The sequence below is a fragment of the Platalea leucorodia genome (genome assembly GCF_965183815.1).
Source record: "Platalea leucorodia genome assembly, chromosome: Z".
In the NCBI taxonomy this organism is placed as follows: Eukaryota; Metazoa; Chordata; class Aves; order Pelecaniformes; family Threskiornithidae; genus Platalea; species Platalea leucorodia.
The window spans coordinates 907,082-925,153 of NC_138858.1; the positions used below are offsets into that span (position 1 = coordinate 907,082).

General features: G+C 49.4%; 1 protein-coding gene across 7 annotated transcripts in view; it reads right to left on the minus strand.

Moving 5' to 3' along the window:
• Positions 1-7,326: 7,326 nt before the first annotated feature.
• Positions 7,327-18,072, minus strand: part of WDR7 (WD repeat domain 7) — a 147,755-nt gene continuing 137,009 nt past the window's right edge. For 6 of the 7 annotated variants that reach the window (XM_082335893.1, XM_082335888.1, XM_082335890.1 and 3 more), the window contains 3 exons: positions 10,218-10,322; positions 7,869-8,073; positions 7,327-7,693 (listed from right to left, as the gene is read on the minus strand). In XM_082335893.1, the coding sequence (XP_082192019.1) occupies positions 7,870-8,073; positions 10,218-10,322 (309 nt within the window). In that variant the 3' untranslated portion in view covers positions 7,327-7,693; position 7,869. Of the gene's footprint in view, positions 7,694-7,868; positions 8,074-10,217; positions 10,323-18,072 lie in introns of those variants that run through there. The other variant, XR_014230650.1, reaches the window with a different exon arrangement.

An 18,072-nucleotide genomic window follows, 5' to 3' on the forward strand; every position in this document is an offset into this window, starting at 1 on the left:
CGTCGGGTTTCAGACACGGTGGGATGCTCCCTCAAGTGCTCTGTTCTGCTGGACCGGCCTGAGCAGCGTGGTCCCAAGGTACCCACACACAGGCAATGCCGTACGTAACCGGGGGTGGAAGAACGTGGCCTACTAGAGAGAAACAGAAAAAATAAAGCCAGAAATATTTGAGATACTGAAGATGTAAATGCCATAATACTGCGCCAGGTCCCAAGTGGGTTCCTGAAGGGGACGCTGGGTATTCTGGCAGTCACGGCCCAGGTAGGGTGCCACCCGATCATCCAGCCACACATAGCCAGAGCTCCGTCACTTGAACATCTCATCAGCTGTGTCTTTGCCGACCGGACTGGTAAGCAAAGCCGGGATGAAGTCAGCCAGGCTGCCGAGACTGCAGCCTCCTGCCCGAGCCAGCCGATGGCAGCTTGGAAGTCCTAGGCCCGCAGAAGCTGAAGAAATTTTAAAATAAACTTGCACCAGGTGAGATCTGAATGTGAATACTGCTAAAACCAGGAGTGCAGGCGACTTTGCTCCCCCTTGGCTCTGGATTAACTTGTAAGAAGAAATAGTCTTGCTAAAACCACTCAGACTTGACCGCAAGGTTTGCTCTGCCCGCGGAGGAAGGCTGACCTTGGGGGAAGACGTACAGCAGCCTTCCCTGGCGGGCAGCCCCGGCCGGGAGCCCGGCTTTGCCAGGACGCCGGGCACGAGGGGGTGGCACCGAGCGGTGACGCTGGCAACGCGGTAAGCGAGGACGCGCGCCTGAACGGCGAGGGGCAGGAGGCACTCCTTGATGTCAGAAAGGTGGGCTTTTTTGCTTGAAAAACCAAATTCAAACTTGCAAGATATGCAGATTCCACCATCATTTTTATGATAAAACCGGCGGTTTTCTTTTACCATATTGTAAATTGGGAGTAGCTCTACAGGAGTGAATAAACGCCTGTTTAAAGTCCGTTACTTCAGTAAATAAATATCTAACACCCCCCCCCCCCTTTTAAGCTACTCCAGTCGTTTGTAAATAGGTTTCCAATTTACAAAAATCAATTAAAATCATATATTCTAAATGTAACGACCAACAATGATCTTCCCGTAGATGTCATTCAGCCTTCATTTTAAAAACAAAATCAACATTCAAAAAGCTATGCTGCTGCAGCAGAAAGTTTCACCTTTTAATTTTTCATACAGGATTAATTTTTAATTTTCAGACATCAGAGAGAGAGGGAAGTTCCCCAGGAGCCCTCCTGTTCAAAGAGCACTCCAGGCAACTATTGCCATCAAGTGTCAATTTATCACACTGAAGGCTCTGATGCAGATTTTTACTGATATTTCTGCTCAGAGAAAAGTATTATCGCTGGTAAAGTTTTGGTGCTTGCTAAAAGCCAGGCAGGGCCCGGACAGCTTGTTGGGAGAAGAGGAGCAACCCCTGGCCGGCGCGCTCCCCGGCGAGCCCGCTGAGCGCTGTCCCTGCCCCGCGGCGGGCGCCCGGGGCCTTCGGAGTTCCCTTACCGCACGTCGTGCCAGGAAACCTGGCTTTGAAATCGCAGCGGCGTAGACGTTATTGGACGCCTACTCCTTCCACGCATGCTCAGAGACCTTAAACGCAGGAAGGACCATCGGAAAGGCTTAATTTACAAATTGGGATACTCTTGAGTTTCTTACAGAGCCGACGTCCCACAAGTCCCACAAAGGGTCCTGACAATTTTGCAAACCTTTGAACTGCAATTTGGGACTGAATACGCGCGACAGCCCGGCTCGGTTTGCCGAGCGCTCCCCGGTGCCCCTGAGCTCTCCGAAGCTCCCACGCAGCCTCCCGCGCTCCCAAGACAGCAAACCTGGCCCTCGCTTTTGCCGCCTCTGCACGGGAGGGAACGGGCAGGACGAGGAACTCGGTCCCTGGTTGGGCTTTCCCGGCATCGGAAAGAGGGAGAGAGGCAGGGGCCGCAGCTGGCCGGGAACTCTCTTGTCCAAAGGGAGAAGTAGGTGGCACAGCTCACGGAGCTTGCAAGGTGATGTGCAGCAGATATACGCAGTCTTGGGTTCTGCACATGGTTGCTCATGGAAGCTCCCGCAGCATCCAGAGGACAAAATACTTTTGGGTCCTCTCCAATTTCTGCTATTAATGCATTGGCTTTTAAATATGTAAGCTACTGCTAAGCACGTTAAAGGCCTTCTGTTTACACTTCTTTGCTTGCATACGACTCATCAGTTTGAGAAAGACCAGGGGATCCCAAGGTGAGCCTATCCCAGAAACCTGCAGCATACCAGCCGCACCGAGACCCGAGTCCTGGCTGCGCCCGACGGGGCACAGCCTTGCCCGAGGGCGCGGGGAATCCTGCCGGGCGGCGGGAGAGGCCGTGCCCGCCTTCGCAGCAGGCTGGAGGCAGCCAGATGCATGGGGACGGATTTCTGAGTCAGCCAGAAGGAATGCTGATGGTCGGCAAGACACGCGCCGCGTACAACGGTAACATTATGCTCTTTGGAAAAAAAATCTCTGATCGATACATTTGATGGAGTTTACCCTGACCTCAGTGGTCTGCATTTTCAAATAGCTTTGGTTTTAGGCATGATTGACGTATTTTGAGGACATCAACCAAACACGCACGCACGCTTCGAACGCGACCTGGCTCCCGCTGCGGCGGCAGCGCTGCGGCGGCGCAGCCGGCGGGACGGCGCCCCTCCACGCCAGCTCCCGGCTCCTCCGGAGGAGAGGCACGAAGGCAGCGCCGGCCGAGCCCCTTGGTGGCCCAGCGCGACCCCCGCCAGCCCCTGGGCGAGGAGCTGTGACATGGTAAAGCGGGGGAGCCCTCCCTCCTGTTTTAGCCAGCTGAAAGCAGCAAATGAGAAGTCCCTGGTATAGTTTTTCTAGATTTTTTTTCTATAAATCTCAAGGGACCTCTCATTTCCAGTATCTAACTCCAAATAATGCTAATTTGTGGACAGACAATCTCCGCTGCCTCACTTTAGGCAGAATATTGTGTGACAGTTGGGAGACAATCGCCCATATGCAATTAATAATGCACAAGTCCATCGCTCCGTATCTCAATCACCTTCTCTCAGGTTGGCTCGTTTCCCTCAGCCTTAATGCATGCTCTTTCAAGCCGGAGAAGGGAGCACCTGCCCATTTGATCTCATCTGCCCCTTCCTCTGCCTCCGCTCCTCTGTGCCAGGAGCCGTCCGTCAGTCCGTCCTCCCCGTGCTGCCCCGCCGCTCCCCAGCACCTTCTGAGCCCTGGTGCAGCCGCTCCGTCACTAACGACGTCCCCTTTGGGCCCCGGTGCTACACCTCCTCGGCCCCGACGCCTACCAGGGCTGCTTCTGCCCCTGCCTCTCCTTACCTTTGGCCGCGAGCTCCTCGCTGCTGCCATAAACGTGCCGGTCGGTCCAGCCGTGGCGCGGGTACCACCTCCTCCCTCCTCCTCCCAAGGTTACGCACGACGCTGCTTGGCTTTATGTGATGCTTCAGGGCGGGTTCGTTACTTGGGTCAGTATTAAACGAGTCCAGTGCAACGTCCTAATCGTCCCCGCTACTCTGCGCTGCGTTGCCTTGATGTGATTTTACCCCTCTCGGCCAAAGGTGCGGTTTTATGTCCAGCGCCAGGACGGGAGGGACATTCCCAGCCAGCGCGGCGTAAAGCCAAGGAGGGCGACCTCCCCCTCGCGCCCCTCGCCCACCCCCTGCCCGCAGCCGCAGCGGGGAAGGGGTCGGCACCACGACGGCCCCGCCGCCCCGCTCCCTCGCTTTGCCCGGTGCAACGCGCCGACGGCGGAGGCACCTGCAGCGCCAGGCACCGCAGAAACACCGGCAGCGCGGGCAGCAGCGCGGGCACTGCCGGCGCACGGCTCGGTCAGACCTAACTCACCCGGCAGAAACCGCAGGTGCTGGGTGCCAACGAAGCCTTGGTCAAGGAGTGGAAGAAGGGCCGTAGCGCTTTTGACCACTTCGTGTAGCACCCGAGTACACAGCCAGATATTTAATTATCAAAAAATGATGCCGCATAAATGAAAAAAGTATTGATCTTTTTGCATCAAAATGTAATCACGCCAAATCAAAAACAATTAATGTCCTGGAATGCAGATATATAGCAGGAAATAGGCACATACTTTTCAGAGGTAAATTGCTTAAGGTATAATCTAGGCTTTAGTGTATTTTCATTTCTACTAAATGAGGAGACGGCGGCGAACACTGAGCTCGCTACATTTGACCATCTCTCTACACAAATCAAACCGTTTGCGTTTTGCGAAGTAAACAGCAAAACCAGCGCATCTCATTTTTGAAATTCTTCTGGCTTTTCTTTTTGACCTTTGGTATTTGTACGTATCGATGCTCTCTCTAAACCGTTGCACAAAAACACCTTGAAGTGTCAAGCTTTAAAAATGAGTCTTCTTTTCTCTTTCTCCTGTGCAGCCTGGATTATCTTGGCCTTGTCAAAATACATTCTCTAGTTAGAGGTTGGAAATATTTCCCTCCTGGCTCCCAAGTATTGATTTTCCGAGGCTCAGCTCTGCCTGTCAGCCGAGGAGGGGAGAGGTGAGAGTTCGCCCGGCGCTGCCTGGCTCTGCCTCCTGCGCCGCCGTGCCCTGCCCGCTGCCGAGCCGCCGGCATCGCCCGCCCAGCCGCCACCAGCGCGCCTCACCTGCAAGGGAACGCCGGAGCCGCCGCCGTTTTAACAGGTTCACGCACCCCGAAAATGGAGGATTCACCCAATTCCTTTGTGGGTTTTTCGCTTTGAAGGCTGCTTAGGCCCTGCCCGACCCTCGCCGGCTCACCGTCCCGCGCTCACCCCACGCCCCTCTGCAAGCCGCGGGCACCGGGGCCGCCACCGCAGGCAAACACAGCTGCCGTTTTTTAAAAATTACGCGTATCGCAGATTCCAACCCAAACACAATGTTACACTAAATACACTTGGTAATCCTGCACGCCACCTCAGAAAAATCTCCGTGTTTTATTTCAATTACTTTCTTTGGGGGAGCGCAAACCGGAGCATCACCGGGCACACCTGGTGCTGGTGAATTCCTGGAAGATGAATATCCCCTTGTCTGCCTGGACACACTGCTTTGGGAGTCAAGAGAACCTTACTCTCAGCATCCTCCTACCTCCGCCGTTGGTACCGAAGGCGACATGACCCCCGCCTGCTCTGCCGGCGACTCGTTCTGCTCTCAGTCATCCCGGTTTGCAAATGGAAAGGAAGACGTTTCTTAAATGGTGAAAAGACTTCGGATTACCGGCCAGTAAATCAGCAGCAGGAAATTATTTACACACCATCAGGCTGATGCCAGGAAACCAACGCTCTTCAATACGATTCAGTTTTATTTCACAAGCATATTTACACCGGGAAGCTGAATACATACAGAGGATGGGGAGTGGGTTCGTCAAGAAGTTGCGGGAGAGGCAGCCACTTGAACCATTCACCACACACGGTGACTTCAATCATCACAACATTTTCATACAGGTGTCTCATCATGTCATCTTTTGCTTGTAAGCTGCCAACGAAGCCACATACGTCTCTACGTTTACAAGGACAAGTCCAAATACAGTACTAACAAATCAATAAAGCACTAAAAGCTTACACTGGAATGACAATACACATTTCACTGCGGTGCTGAGAGCGCGAGGCTGGGCTGAAGCTCAGGACTGGGCTTAACAGAGCCACCGAAGCGGCGGGCTGGGTTTAATGGGCGTGTGCATCCCGGTGGGACAGGGCTCTCCATCGGGGACCGCGGGCGCCGGCCCCTCGCCCAGCCCGACGGCCGGGGCGGGCTGGCCCCAGCGCCGCTCCGGGGCTCAGCGACTCCTCGGCAAACGAACCACGCTTCGGCTCTCGCGCCGTGAACTGATTTTGAGGCCTGCGAGGAAAATTACCAGCTCCCTTCTGCATTTGAGAAAATCCATTACGCTTCTAGCTTAAAACAAACATTTTAACGCATATATAATTCAAGATGTTTGATCACTATACCACAAAGGAAGTCACTGCAGGGGCATGGTCCACGTTCCTACGGGGGCCGCATTTTGTTTGGGAAGCCCACACCTACGTACACGCGGTAGCTACCGCAGGCTAACGGACAGGAGCCCGTGGGACACGCTTACGGGGCACCTCGGCGCTCTCCTCGTAAGCCTACGCTGAAAATCACAGCGTTTCCTTCTGCGGATGACAAGTCCCTGTTAGCTCTCCTCTTTTTTTTCCCTTGATCTCCAAGGTTACATATATATATATATCTGTATAAACACAATGTACATGCACGTTGCATTAATTCACTTAGAAAAGACCCTGATATTCTACTACAATGTTCTCCACTATACACTACATTCCCGCCAGATAAAAGATTAAACTTTACGGCAGTTTGTGTTAAACATTCCTAATGGTCTTAATTTCTTGCTTTTTAATTTTTTTAAAATTATTTTAAAACAGCAAACAGATATGTAGCTTCTGGACTGTAAATCTCACTTTCATGTACAGTGTACTACACAGACCACCTAAAAAAAAAAATCAATGCTTTTTATATTTAGAAGCCATTTTAAAAATTCATTTATTCCTTTTTGGGGAAGGGAAGATTCTATAAGTACCATTTTTACTTTATTACGTAAAGACAGCCGCCTTAGTTCTGTGAGCTTTTCAGACAAAAATGGCAAAGAAAAAGCTATACAAACATATACATCAATATGTTTAAATAAAATAGTATTTTATAGATTTTTTTCTTTACTGTGAGCATAAACTAGCATACTTTCACACTATTAAATATTTCACAAAATTAGATATGTAAGAAGAGGGAAACACAGTCACAGCTAGTGTTACACAGGAATATTCCTACTGAAGGAAATGTTTCGATATATCCATTCAAATAACTTACCTTCTACATACTTCTCATCATTTTTCCAGCCAGAATTGCTCCCCGCCGATGCCATTTGTGCCGCCTCCCTCCGGGCCCGTGTCCTTCCCCTCTGGTCCCCCGGTGAAGCCACCGCGGGAGCCGCGGCTGCGACACAAGCTGGGGGTGGCACGGCGCGGGCACGGGGGCTCGCCGCCCTGCGCGTCCCGGCACAAATGGGAGTGGCTTTAGGAAGAAAACACTTTTTGTCCTTTTCTTTTTTTAAATAAATACCTGCATTGGTAGCAAAAAAACACCTTTATATATAAATACTCCTTTTTTTCAAGTTTGCTATTCCATCTTAAAGAGATTTTTTTTTTTTTATTTACATGTGGACTATTATTCTTTCTTCCAGACTACAGCAAACAGTGACTGGGCACAGCAGCACTTCCAATTCTCTGGAAAACTGAGACTTTGTATGAGGAATCATCCCCTTTGGATCAGAACACAGGCCACCCACCCCCCGAAACGCCCTCCCTCTCCACCCCGAGGCAATGAGCCCCGCATTAACTAACCCGAGCGGCTAGCTCTAAGACGCATCACCTGCCATCATTCAGTGGTCACTAGGAGAAAGTACATGTAAACACGAGCCTTTTTGGTAAACACTGAGATTCTGTGAGAGTCTCCAAAGGAAAAACGTGTTTAATGAGGGCTGCTGCGTGAACTCAACATCCAGCGAGGAAGGGGCCGGGTTCAGCCCGGCTGCAAAGCCCGGTTTGATTCCTGCCGCTGCGGATCTGGCCGAGGAGCGCCGTCACAGTGTTATCGATCCCCCGCTTCTGCTGCGCCACGCAGGAGCACGCTCCCCAGCGCCGTCGCCTTCCTCCTCCCGGCTGCAAGGAAAAACCAGCCGGTGTCAGCGCAGCCGCCCCGCAGAGCCGGGCAGGAGCCCACCGGCGGTCTGCAGGCACCGGTGCGGGCATCCCGCGCGAGGAGCACAGAGACCGAGAGAGGGAGAATTACAAAGAACTTTGAAACAGAGATGGGTTTCTAGCGTGGGGGATTTACCCTAGACCATAAAGCGATGCTCCTTGCCGTCGTGAGCCATGAGGATGACGTTTCGGTTGGAGGTCCAGATGAGCCGTGCCAGCCTGAGGGCGTTGTGGGAGCCCGGCGAGGCCGGCTGGACGGGGGGCACCTGGTAGGTTTTGATGCAGCGGAGCTGGGGCGCGGAGTTCAGCATGCCGATGCTCCCCAGGAGAGAGGTGTTCATCTGCAGAGACACCCACAGGTGACCCACCCTGCCCGCGGGCTTCTGGGGAGGGTCACCATGCGCCACGCACACCCGGACCTCCCCTGGAGCTCCAACACCCCTCCGATCCCCGGGACCAGCGGCTGTCTCAAACCAGGCTTAATTAAAATGCTGTTAGAGTTGGGCCAAGCAACGCCGCTTAACGGAAAGGGAGCTGAGCGTTTAGGGGATGCGCTGGGTGGTCTGGATGGTGGTTAACGACCACGGTACACAACTGGGCAGACTGGAAGCGCTGATGGACTCGGTGGGCATACCTTACTGCGCTCCTGGGGGCAATTCATAAAGGCACGCTAAGCATAAGCATACATAATCAGAACTTAAGGAAAACCCATGAAGTATTAATACAATTATATTTACGCCAGAATATTATTTATCAAAATCATAAAAACACTAGAGCTAAAGATATGCAGACTAAAGAGCAGTCGTCGTGATAGGTACAAACAGAAAAAACCCAACAGCAAGGGCTTTTTTATTGTCTGGTAGATGAAGAGGCCGTTCAGAAGAGATCAGTTGAGTTATTCTTCGGAAAGCAGGCCAATTATTGCTGCTGCATCTTGTCTAGCTCCATGTTTTTAAAAATGAGATTCTCTGATCTACTCCACAGAGATACACAAAATCCTACACTTTCTGAAACGCTGCTTTACTCTCAAAAACCTTTCCATCCGCATGCATCGCAACCCTAGGATTTCCATCAGCAGGCGGCCGGCCGCATCCCTGAGACGTGCCCCACGAAACCTTGGCAAATCCTGGGACATTTAAGGCGCGTTATTGCTGATGCCACGTCCTGAATTCTGATCAGTACAAAGTACAAGCCATTACTTTTTCCTGGCTCTTCTCGGCAGCAGAGCGGTGTCAGAGAGTGTAAATCATGGCATCTCTAGCAGGGAGCATGCAAGCACCGCTGACATTTTCACAATTTAAATCATCTTGAGTAATAACCCTTTTAAGATGACTAATGTTACTGATTTTCCTGCATTAATAATAGTGCCAAATAGAACACAGAAGGGAAAAATCACTAGTGCACGAGGTCACATTTTAAAACTAAATGTGTAGGTATATTTAACTCTTTATGTAAAAGCCACTTCAACCTGAACATTTATACACCTGGAAGAGCATGGCAGATCACAATTTAAAACTCGTGCCCGACTTCTTTTCCTTGCCAATTCTAAAAGATCTGGCCCGACTGCTTTCCAGATTTTCCCTGAGCACTTAAATTGAATGAACGTAACTGATGGATGAAGATTCTTGCTGTTCTCATTTACTGTTTCAGAAAGCGCACAATATAGCGATGGATAATCATTTAGTAATTTTTTATGGCACCTGTAGAACTACTGAATGACAGAAAACCAGGGAAGTGCGTTAAAGAGTATAACTGGTACTTACGGGTGTACTGAGTTCTGTTTTATAGTCTGATTACTGCAAGACTCAATGATTTTGATAGCGCATGTTGCCGGATCAGATCAGTTTATTTTTTAAGTCTAAAGCCATTTGAAGGAAGAAAAAAAAAATCCTGCTTGGGGAATGTAGACAGCAGCCTACAACTGACAAAAAATATTCCTACCGATATGGGATTACAAAGAAAAAGATTGCTCATACGTTAAAGAAAATAAACCTCTAGGTACTTCACAAAATGGTGGCCTGACTCTCTGTTTTTGATGTGAATGTGAACGGCCCCATCCCTCACCAGGGACAGCTGCAAGAAATGCTGAAATAGGAACAGTAATGGGAACAATCCCCCGCGTTACGGGGACACCGCTACTCAGAGCTGCCTTCCCGAGCCCGCAGGGATGGCGAGGGAAGAGCTGCCCAGCGGAGAGGCGCCGGGGACGGGGTCCGACAGCCGGCCCGGCCCTGCCCGCGCGGTGCCTGCCGGCAGCGGAGCACGCTCGCTTCGGGTGGGGTGGGAGGGCAAGACGGGAGGGCAGCACGGGGCGGGCTGGTGAACGGCAAAACCGCGTGCTGAGGTTTCAGCTCCCGCCCTAACTTCTGGGCCTTTCCTGTTGCCAGCATTTCCTTAGGTATTACACCATGACTGAAAACAAAGTCCCAGATGTGAGTTCGTTAGCCATGTGCGCGCAGACAGACGGACGGTAACGCACCCTTACCTGCCAGAAGGAGAGGTGGCTGTCGGAATTGGAGTACGTGGCGAGGTACCGGCCGTCGGGGGCGAAGGCCACCGCAGTTATCGGTCCTTTATGGCCGTGGATAGTCTGGCAAGAGGGGGAGAGAACAGGAACGTAGAAGATTCACTACCCGTCACCATGATGATGCTGAACAGACTTTTAAGCAAACACAAATGCACGAGTACATGAACGAGACCAAGAAAGCTTTTTTTGAAGACCGAGGGACACCATTAACATCAGTAAAAATTAAATACCATGGGGAAATACCTCTTCATTTTCACCTGCGTTTTCTGCTATTCTAGCACTCATTTTCTGACCGTCATTGTGCCAACCGGCAAATACCCCTGAGGAGCAAAGCAAAGCCCTTTCGCAGAGGCTGGTTCCCGTCGGTCGGGGAGGACGGGACGGCGGCACGCGCTGCTCCTGAAGGATGGGCACGAAACGTAACTCCTGCCGTGTCACACGCAGGGACTTGTGCTCAGCACGGAGAACGCCCTTTCCTCAGGGCACTTAAACGCCTCCGGACAACCCAAAACATGAAAGCAGACCACTGAAATGTCTTATCAGGTGGGACTTAAGCACATGCTGCTCAGTATTAAATACCGTGACAATTTTTTTTAAGTGTTCTAATAGCTGCTTAGCCAATAAAAGGGAATTAAATCACCATATGAACACATCCCCTGCCAAAAGCAGTTTTTAAACCAAAGTAATTTGTCAGGTATGTGAACATAAATGTGTCTTTAACGGGAATTAAAAAAAAAAAAAAAAAAAAATCTAATACTTGTACTCCGCAAAGGAGGCTGTAAATTGGATGGCTGGGAGCCTCCAGCTGGCTAGGCGGCGGGCAGGGAACGGTAAGAAGCACAAAGCCACCCCCCAGCTTTACCAACAGCCTTTCCAGAAACGTCACCTATTCAGAGTGCAAAGCGCTGGTAGCGGCCGCCTGGCACCAGCGGCAGGGCCAGCAGCCGCCCGGCACCAGCGGCAGGGCCAGCGGCCCCCTGGCACCAGCGGCAGGGCCAGCGGCCGCCCGGCACCAGCGGCAGGGGCCGTTGAAGGGCCGGCACTGGCAGCAGGGCTGGGCAGCCGGCAGGGCTGCAGCCCCGGTGCTCCAGCACCCGTGTCCCCACCGCCGGAGCACCATGGGGGTTTAAGTTAAGACGACGGACTGCAGACTTACGTCCACCCACAGCCGTACGAGCTCCTCCTTTACAGCTGCACCTCTGGGTGCACAGGCAACCGTTTCACTCAGTCCTCTCTACTCCAACAAACAACAGAAATATTTCCACTGCGACGTAAAGGATCCAGGTGTGCTTCCACAGAACATATCCTGAGCTCGGGGAGTGGACGTGTCCTGACAAAGCAGGCACGGCCGCCCCTCACAGCCTGCGCTGAGCGAGGGCATCCTTTACACCCAATCTTGATTCAAATACGAGCGTGCAATTAAAATCCTTTGGGCTACTGCCATAATAAATGTAATTAAAAGTTCAAACCTTATATTGTAGAGGAAGCGTAAGAGATTTTTTTCAGAAATAATACACCAACTGGAAGGTACCTAGTATTTTCTCAGATTAGAGCTTGAACTATAATTTGAAACACATACTTCTCATGGCAGTGCATGACAGATGCATAGACACGCAGCACGCATTTGTGATGCACAGCTTTTGCCATCAAAAAATTTTCCAAGCCTCCTAGCTCTGGACAATCTTTGACAATATTCAACGTTACATACCGCGCTGCCATCGTTCCCCTGCAGCGCACCCTTCTGCGCGGCGTCACGGCAGCGACGGGCTCCCCGCAGGCAAGGCAGGAGATGGGCGCTCTGCCCCGGCCGTGCCGCCGGTCCCTCGCGTCAGCTCAGCAAGTCGCACGTCCTTCTGCTCACACGCCACACTTACAGCTGTGGTCTCACCAGCATTAAATACTTGTTTCTTATAATATCCAGCAATATAAACACGTTTGTCGGAAACACCATGAACAACTACTCACTTATTCCATGGTCAGAGTCACCATTAAGATGTTATTTACTCATTACCTGAGGTTACTGTTTAAACTGTAAAATACGCGGATGCTTTACACAAGACAGACTCACGCGTGTTATGTCTTCTCTAACGCTTAAGGCATCTTAGAACGGGCAAACCCAGGTAGCTCACCTCCCCTCCCGTCTTATACCCCAGCAGCAGGAGCCCGAGCGTCGGGGAGAGCGCCGGCGAGCGCCGGGGCTGGTCTCAGAAGCGCACAAAGTATTTCTTTGAAAATACACAAGAGCAGCTCTTTCTGCATTACGAGGCTCTGTGCCAACTTTAAATTGGCAGGGCTTAACTGTGCGAAAAAAGACTTTGTCATGCTCATTGAATAAAATTAGGCTGCAAAAAATAAAAGTAGTGCTCCTGTACCCAGCCCTGGGACATGAGAAGATGAAGACCTGCTCAGAACGGTGCACTGCATCTAAAGTCAGCCCTCGGTATTACGAACCCATTAATATATTCATTTCTTGTTTATCGTGTAAAAGGCGAGTGAACTCCAATAGAACCCCAAACCCATCTCTTCTATGTAATCACCGCAGCTTAGGATGAAAGTTTGAAAGGGCAATTAATTAGATGATCCGATGTTTAGACCCATCAAACTCTTTAGCACTTAACAAGCAAGTAATACTTGTCAATAAAATATGTTTTGGTAATACAAAGGTAGAAAATCAATAGTACTAGCACACTTGTTGCTCTTTTTACTACTGAAAATGTGTTCCAATAAGTACAATCCTTAAGGGAATTAATCTGCTTTGTTATTTAAAGGAAGTGCTTCTCTAATTGATGCTAATCCTTTCAAGCCAAGATTTATTTCTCAGTGCACCATCTAAACGTGTGCTTTGCAATGCTCATCTTGCGTTTCCGAGGCCAAAGAGTAAGCATTACAAAACCAAATTATTGCTGCTCATTCAAAATATTCTGCTTGCACCCATCCATTTGGTGCTTAGACTCCCCTGGCCGGCCCCGTTTTGCTGCGGCGCTGAACACCGCGTTAATGGATTACAGCACTAATGCCTCAAGAGAGAAGGCATGCCAAACACGCCGTCTTTGGCATTGCTTTCGAGTTACTAGGTGCAGTGTTTCAGCTCCGAAGCAGCTATACTAGCACACAATGAAAAGTATGCAAAAACCTGTGCGATCCTGGTTTGGAAATAGTCTTAATTCTGAACGGCAGAGACGGTGGGACAACGCGCAGCTGTGTGCAGCTTCCTTCTGCCCAAGCAATTGTTTTTTAATGGGAGGATGCTCCTGGGAGACTATTTGACTTCTGCACCTGCCACCATCGCTGTCCTGTAACACATGATATACTGAAGCTATGACAACCTAATTCTAAGTCCAATATTTGGTAAACTCTACATTGAACTGCAATATTCTGTTAAAGGTGACATAAAAAATAAACACTGTATCACTGCAGCAATTTTAGTTTAATAAATATACTGAAATGCATACTTTAAATTGATAAAGTAACTTATGTACTGCTATAGAGACATACTAATATTTTACCACCTTTATTATTAGATATTTATATCCCTAATCTCTAGGGGCACCTTAACTAAAGCGAAACAAAAAAATCCCTCGCTGAGAAAGCAGCACACCCAGCGCATCCCCCAGCAGCACTGCCCTTCCAGTCCCCATCACGTCAACGACGTACAAAAGCCGAGGTTTGCCCCAGCTAAGCAATGCCCTTAAAACGACGTGCCCGCTTTTAGCACGGAGCAGGAGGAAAATACCAGCTCCAGCTTTTGCACGGCATACAAATCCTCTCTGGGCAAGGAATGGGCATTTGAAAATGAAGGAGGCGGCGATTCTGTAACTCCTCCATCGATCAGCGAGGAGTCCCTGGCCACGGTCTCGTGGGCATTTCAGCAGCCAAGCGGGGGTGACCTGCCACAGCAACCACCGGGAAGCGGCCTCCAGAAAGCAGGCAGAAACGCAACTCTATACAAGAACATAAATAAATCACAGATCTAAAGCTCATTATGCTAAAGGCAAAGCTTAATAAGACAGTTAACAACTGAAATGTTAAGTTGAAAATCATTGGTGTTGATAGCACTGAAAAAAAGTACCTCTTTCTCTACTCCCCCCCCAGCTAAATAAAAAATAACGCGCTTTTAGAACAGACCTTGATAAACAGAGCTAGGTCTGACAGATCAGTCATTCCTAGAAATGAGCCACAAAGAAAAACCAGGTTAGCAGCGCTTTACTGACATGCATATACCGCTCTGAGGTCCCCGGCAGTGGTGTGCACCAAGTGATTCCACATCACGCCAACAAAAGTTTCTTTCTTTTTTCTTCTTTTTTTTTTAATTAAAAACTAGAAGTTAGATTTTCACGCTCATGTAGGGTGCAAAAAAAACCCCCGCAGAACATATATAGAGCCCAAACCGAGCAGAGGAATAAACATCGGCCTTCGAGATAACGATAAAAATGGCAGACCTAGAAGTGAATATATAAAAAGAAATACTTATGACGCCTGCTGCTAAGGTAGACAGCAGCCCCCGCAGCGCCTGCTCGGCTGCTCTCACTTCAGGCGCACGGAGATTAAGAGCACCTTCGCCGGGCTGCGATGTACCGTGCCCAGGACCCATTTTTCTTTTTCCTTTGGAGACTGTGAATCTTATCTGTGTTTGCAGCAGCACTCCTTCCTGGGCTCCTGCACATCTGTCTTCTTTTGCTATATGGTTCTTCGCATCATACTTTCATGTGACAAATTTGACTTATTTCAGAATATGAATAATAATGAATATAAATGTGACTTTTTTCAGAATATATGCACTCAGGATCGGTGCCTACAACGGAGGGGGTACCGGGGATTTTCAACAGATGGTAGGAAGTCACCGTTTGCCATTATGTTCCCGACCTTTCGTTTCCAGCAGTGGTTGCTATAGCTGGGATATTAGCCTGCAGTCGGAAGGGTTGTGGGATCTGCAGCCCTTGCTCTCCAGGAGATGAGCAGCGCGGAAAACACGGAAACCCGCACGGACCCTACCCACGGAGGGTCACACAAAATGAGTATTTAAACATAGCAGATGTAATCTACTCACGCGCCCCCCCAAGCAGGATTTATGTAGCTTTTTACTATATTTTAATTCTGTTTTTATAGAAATACGACGGATTCAGAATAATATGAAACTTTAAAGTCCCGTGCTTAAAAGTCTCGGATAATGTAAAGTCAGTATGCTAATTTTGCGCTTCGGCAAAGGCGGCAACCCGCCTGTTCACAGCTGTCCTCCCTGGATGCCCCAGCCAAGCGGAGCCGCTCCCTCGCGACGCGCGCTGCCGCAGCCACCGCGCTGGCCCCGCGCGCGGCCACGGCCGCGGGAAGGGGGCAGGCAGGGGCAGGGCGCCCTGAGCTGATGGTTTTTATAAAAACCAAAGTTCTACAAAAGTAAACGGCTTCACCTGAAAAGATATCTAAAATATGGTCTCATTTTTCATACCGAAAGTAAATTCTTTCAAGATGGCCCTTCAGAGGTTTTTATGAACACTTTAAAAAAATAAATCCCTACTTTCCGAGCAATTTAGTGGAAATATCTAAAATACTATTAACTTAAAACAGTTTCGGTATCTTTAATAATTTAATTTCTATGTTAGTTCCAGGAATACTAACAATTGCAGTAAAAATTTCAGGACCGTACTGAGAAAAAGAGTATATTTGCATCTTTAAATTAATTTTCTTCCTGTCCTTCAAGTGGCTTCTCAATACTATCAAGATAAAGTCAAAGCGCATGTATTATATTTTTTAACTTAATAAAACATATAACTTAATTTTTAACCTTACAGTAATACAATTTTGCATCAGCCATTACAATTACTCGGTATTCAAATGTGCCACGCGTGCTCTGACAGGCAGCATTCAACGGGAGCAGAAAGTGCCCTTGAACGGCCGCGTGTAAAAATACATTTATCACCGGCGTGGCAGGCCGGCTGTCGGTCAATATATGCCTCTCATTTGTTAGGAGGTTCTCCTGCTGTGAGTCCCCCATTACAATTTGCTTTTACTTCCTGGGCAAATGACAACCAGAAAATGAGGCAGCTTCTTTCTCGACCGGACTTAATCCAGAAAAAACGAGATGACAGCTGCAGCCACCCAAGTGTCACGGGACGGTTTAAAGCCGCCGCAAGCCACACGGCTCCAGCCCCAAACCACTCCATGACGCTGCCCAGGAGAGCCGAGAACCGGTCCTCTCTTCCCCAAAGCCAACGCCGTAATAAAAGCGTGCGCTTGGGTCTCCAGAAACCAGCGCAGCCTGCCTTTCCAACACCCCTGCCTCCGCAAACCTTTGAGGGATGCTCTCGCTTAGGAATATACTTGTCAGTTCAAGATCTTCACGTGGACCATCAAAATCCATAGGGCAATTAATTACCCCCGAACATGTAAACCAGCCACTCCATAATATCAGCAGTGATTTTTTTCCTCTGCGAGACTAATGCCGCTGTATTTTATTTAAAGGTTCGTAATGCTGTAATGTAACCTTACAATATCTGCATGAGTACGTGTTAGACAACTTGCTATTGTTATCAAAATCCGTATCTCCTTGACAATTACCATTTTAAAAGAGGTTTCAACAGCTCATAGGCTAAGCTTTATGCTTTAACTTCTAAGAGAATAATTTAAAATATGAATTCTGAGTATGATCAGGATATTCTTACCAATGAAAATGGAAGAAGAAGGTGCTTAATATCTTCTCCAGTGTTTTTAGTAGTATTTTGTGAGATATGGAAGAATTCATTTAAATCCCTGCTCAACAGGGTATAATAATAATTACAAGCAGTTTGTGTAAGAACACCCCAAGAACTATAGATGGGAATCTAGACAAGAGTTCATACTGGCCAAGCACCAGGTCTCTGGGTTTGCAGACACTCACTGCTGGGAAGCCCTGCAAAGCTTTAGGTCTTGAAGCACCGGTCCCTCAAGGCTGACGTTCAACGGTAGCGAGGAAGTCCGGGCTGACACCCCAGCGCCGGAGCGCGCTTTACGGGGAGAAGAGACCCTGAACGCTCCCCAGAAAATCCCAGCACGGACCAGACTTACCATTTATTATACAGACTTCATCTAACCAACTATCAAAATGCAGATCAGATCCTTAATGGGAAGAGTTGTATAAATTGTCTGAAAGACAAAATTAAAGCACAGTAAACGACAGCAATCCAAGCAGTGCGGTGTAAGGCTGCTGGGAGGTGGCATGGCAGCAGAGCGGCGCGAGGAGGGAGGCAAGGGTATGGGCACGCTGGTCAGACGGAGGTCGTTTAGTGACTACCTGAAGGGCTTAGGGAAACATACTGACTCTTTGTGAGAGCTCCGGCAGAAGGGAGGAAGCCTGTGGAGGCTACCGGTACCCCCAGCCCGGCACAAAACGCGCAGCAGCGCTGCCCCTGCGCCCCGCACAACTCCTGCCGCGGCAGGGCAACGCTCCAAGCAAAACCCAGTCCACTCCGTTACTCGGCCACGGGACAACACACAAGCCATGGACACGAACTGAGCAGAACAACGGATTCCGGCTACACGATTCAGGCACGATTCGCGATTTTAAAAGGAGAGAGTAAAAGTAAGAATTATTAAAACAGAGTTCAGAAGCAGATAGGATGGGCGACGTTATCTGCCTAGCAAACACCTAAGTTTGATACAACCCTTATCAACTGTACTGAAACAACCGAGTTAGCAGAACAGTCTTTTTTAAACATAAGAAACTTAGGTAAAGAAATAAATCGTTACCTAGATAACCCTGTATGGCTCTCAGCACCAGACAGTGACGAGAGAGAGAATGCGCTCTCTTACAGACACTGTTTGTCAAAACCTCACAGTTTTC